General features: G+C 42.7%; 1 protein-coding gene across 1 annotated transcript; it reads left to right on the forward strand.

The window, feature by feature from the left end:
• The first annotated feature begins 2,681 nt into the window (after nucleotides 1-2,681).
• On the forward strand, nucleotides 2,682-3,302 carry LOC131004996 (uncharacterized). Its single transcript, XM_057931776.1, has one exon. The coding sequence runs from the start codon at nucleotides 2,682-2,684 to the stop codon at nucleotides 3,300-3,302; it is 621 nt and encodes a 206-aa protein (XP_057787759.1).
• The last annotated feature ends 380 nt before the right edge of the window (nucleotides 3,303-3,682 follow it).

A 3,682-nucleotide genomic window follows, 5' to 3' on the forward strand; every position in this document is an offset into this window, starting at 1 on the left:
CCTTTAATATGAAAACAACCGCGAACCACTGCCCAACTATCTCTGAAAACACCGCCCGCAGCGATGATCCCCGGCGATCTCAACGCAGAGCCATCAGTGTTCACTTTGATCCACTGATTCACCGGAGGCCACCAATGAACCTCGACCATACGAGGAGGAGGTGCCGAACGACTAACCACACCAAGGTTTCTGGTGATCAAATAATCCGACCAAGTATTGTGAACCATGCCAAGACTAACAAAATTACTATCCAACTTTTTAAAGAAGGCTTTAACAAAGGCCATAATCGCACGGACGTCAAACCGAATGTTCTCAAAAATAATATTGGTGCGACTATCCCAAAGCTTCCACATGAGGGTAAGGATACCAGCTTTTCAAAACGCCAGGAGTTGCGAACTAAAAGTGGCATTCCACGCATCAACCAGAAATGAGTGGATAAATAAATTTGTTTATCAATATACTTATTCAACAAATTTACTTAAATTTTACTTAATAATACTTAATCTAACAAAATTATCTAAAATAAATTAGTTAATCTAACAAATTCAAACTTAATCATACTTTATAAACTAAAAAATTCATAATTAATCATACTATTAATTAAAATTAATCTAACATTAATTTTAATCTAACAAAATAATAGTAAATAAATAAATAAAATGGGAAAAGCAAAAGAGTACGGTGGTGGTCGGCGGTGGAGCGTCGTCAAGGCAGCGGTGGAGCGGCGTCATCGAACTGAGACAAGAAAGAGAGAGAACGAGTGAGATGTGTGTGTGTGTGTGTGTGTGTGTGAGAGAGAGAGAGAGAGAGAGAGAGAGAGAGAGAGAGAGAGACAAAGAGGACCTGGGGGCGGTGAGGCGCGGTTCCGGCGATTGGGGTGGGGGGTAGGCTGGGGGCTAGGGGGCTGGTAGCGCGGGGGTAGGCTGAAAATGTGGAAGAAAGACCTAATTTTAATTCAGAATTAGCGATGGCATTTTCTCGCCGGTAATCGCCGACCCGGTTTCGGAATACCGGCGGTGTGGCACGCCTCCAGTAATTACCGGCAGCGGAGCAGCCGATAATTAGTTTAGAATAATAAAGTTATTAATTTAACATATAATGGCGGCAATCACCGGCGGCTTCCACGCCGCCGGTATCCTAGCTGGTATTTAAAAAAATCGAATCGTCTTATCCACTGTCGATGGGCCGCCGGTCATTATGCCCGAAAATTCTGCATTTTTTTGTAGTGTAATGATACGACGAAAGATGAGTTGGATTTTAACAAAAATAAATAGATTACAAACTAAATGCCAACTTAGTTTTGCATGCCAGGGAACTCATTTTCAATTTCTTTTTCTTATACTCAGCTCAACTAGTGTTTTTGACCTTTTGCCATCGAAAATCGATCTTCAAATTGTAATTGTTAAAAGTTTGATAATTTAAGCATTTAGATATCATTTTCTTTAAATGGAGATGTAATTGTGAAAAGATCAATAATTTAGTTATTTATTATGTAATAATTTTCTTAATTAATTAAAGATAAAATTTGTCTTTGATTATTTAAGTTGAAACGATCAATAATTTAGGTATATAATACAAAATTTTCTTAAAAGGTAAAATTTGTCTTTGATTATATAAGTCTGGTACGTATCTAAAATTTGACCTCAAAAATAATAATCCATATAAAGTGCAAGTAATGCATGTAAATCATCATCAGCCTCACTAATTTAAGCTCCACTTGCTGTGTCGTTGACAAGTACCCACAAGAAATGACCAAGTAAATTAACAACAAAGCACGTCACGAGAATAATCCATCACAAAACAAGTAATTAAAAGATGTAATTGAATCATATATAGGAAAGTCGTGCAGTAATTTGGTTCACGTAATACATAAATCATGTTCAATCACAATCACAAACTCAGCCGACTTTACTGACCACGCACCGACCCGCCCCATCCCCTCTGCCTAGGGGTGTAAATGAGCCGAGTCGAGTCGAGTATTGCCATGCTCAGACTCGAGCTCGACTATTTTGATGAAGCTCGAGCTCGAGCTCGACTCGGCCGAGCTTGATTTTTTTGAGCTCGAGCTCGACTCGATGCCATATTTGTAAGCTCGAGCTCGACTCGGTTAAGCTCGATTGTGGAGTCTTGCTCGAGTTTGAGCTCGAGCTCGAGCTCATTTAAGCTCGTTGAGCTCGAGCTCGTTCAAACTCGGTGAACTCGAGCTCGTTTGGGCCATTTTGTGGGTTTTAAATATATTTAATTTTGGGCTAATATATAATATATTATATACTAATTACTTGAGCTCGATTAGGCTCGCGAGCCTAACGAGTCGAGTATCATGAAACTCGAACTCGGGCTCGGTACCAACTCGAGTAGCTCGAGCTCGAGCTCGACTCGACTAACATCGAGTCGATTTCGAGTAATCTTCGAGCCGATCCCGAGTAGCTCGCGAGCTAGCTCGACTCACTTACACCCCTACCTCTGCCCCGCTCAATAAGATACTCTCTCTCTCTCTCTCTTCTCCTTCTCTCTCATCATGTATTTTATGTAGGCTTTGGCGGACTCTCTCAAAGTCAATATCCTCTCCCTTCATGCAATTAATATCTGTATATATAACATAACGCGCACCTACATTTTCTAACCCAACCATCCATCAATACCTTCAATTATTCTAACCTAATTTCCAATTCACAAACTCAATGGGCAACGCCTGCTTCTGCCCGCCATCCGCCGCCGTCAAACTCATAGGCGGCGGCGGCGGGGGCGGCACCAGGATCCTCACCGGCCGCAAGCACCTCGCCGGCGAGATAATGTTCGAGTTCCCGGAGCACATGGTGTGCGACGCGGCGTCGTTCTTCATCGGGCACCCGATCCCGTCGCTGGCCATCGACGACCACCTCGTCCCCGGCCGGACCTACTTCCTCCTGCCGCTCGACTGCATCACGAGCAACGTCCTCTCCACCTCGTCCCTCGCCGCCCTCGCCTCCCACTGCAGGCCGGGCAGCCCGGTCAGGTTCAAGGACTGCCCCTTCGAGTACCTCAAGGGCTCCGACGGTAGGGTCTTGATCAAGGTCATGCCGGAGTTCATCGCCAGATTGATCGCCGGGGAGAGTAAGGTGGACGGCGACGGCGACGGCGGCGCCAGTCCTAGTAGCGTTTTGTGCAGCACGCCGGAGTTGCAGAAGCATTACAGTCAGCTGGTGGGGCCCAGGGATCAGCTCTGGTCGCCTAAACTCGAGACGATTTCGGAGTATAAGATCAGGTTTTCTCCCTGCAGATTCATAGGGTTAGAGTGGAAGCAGAAGGAGGTTGAAACCTAATTTATTTTTATTTTTTGGGGAAAATTAGGGTTTGATTAGGTAAAACTAATAAAGACAGAATTTAGATCTTATTTTAATTTGTACAATCTTTATAAATATACTTTTTGAAAGGGGTGGGGGGTTCTGAATTGTGAATTGTTTGTAGATTAGATTGATGTGGTTGAACTATATCAAATGTTAATTAGCTGAATTGTGCATACAATATAATTGTGCTGATATCTTTTTAAGATCACATGCACTATATCTTTTTTCCTCTTTAATTATATTGCGTAAATTAATTTTCAGGATACTAGCTAGATCATCTATATATATTTCTTTATCTGAATATATATGGAATGGGTGGGTTAATCCCTTGCAATAAATGTGGAGAAAATAGCTAG

This window comes from Salvia miltiorrhiza, chromosome 1, assembly GCF_028751815.1.
Source record: "Salvia miltiorrhiza cultivar Shanhuang (shh) chromosome 1, IMPLAD_Smil_shh, whole genome shotgun sequence".
Classification (NCBI taxonomy): Eukaryota; Viridiplantae; Streptophyta; class Magnoliopsida; order Lamiales; family Lamiaceae; genus Salvia; species Salvia miltiorrhiza.

Bases quoted from the DNA above. Each gene is read 5' to 3' on its own strand.
- LOC131004996 (XM_057931776.1), top strand. From the start codon at position 2,682: ATGGGCAACGCCTGCTTCTGCCCGCCATCCGCCGCCGTCAAACTCATA.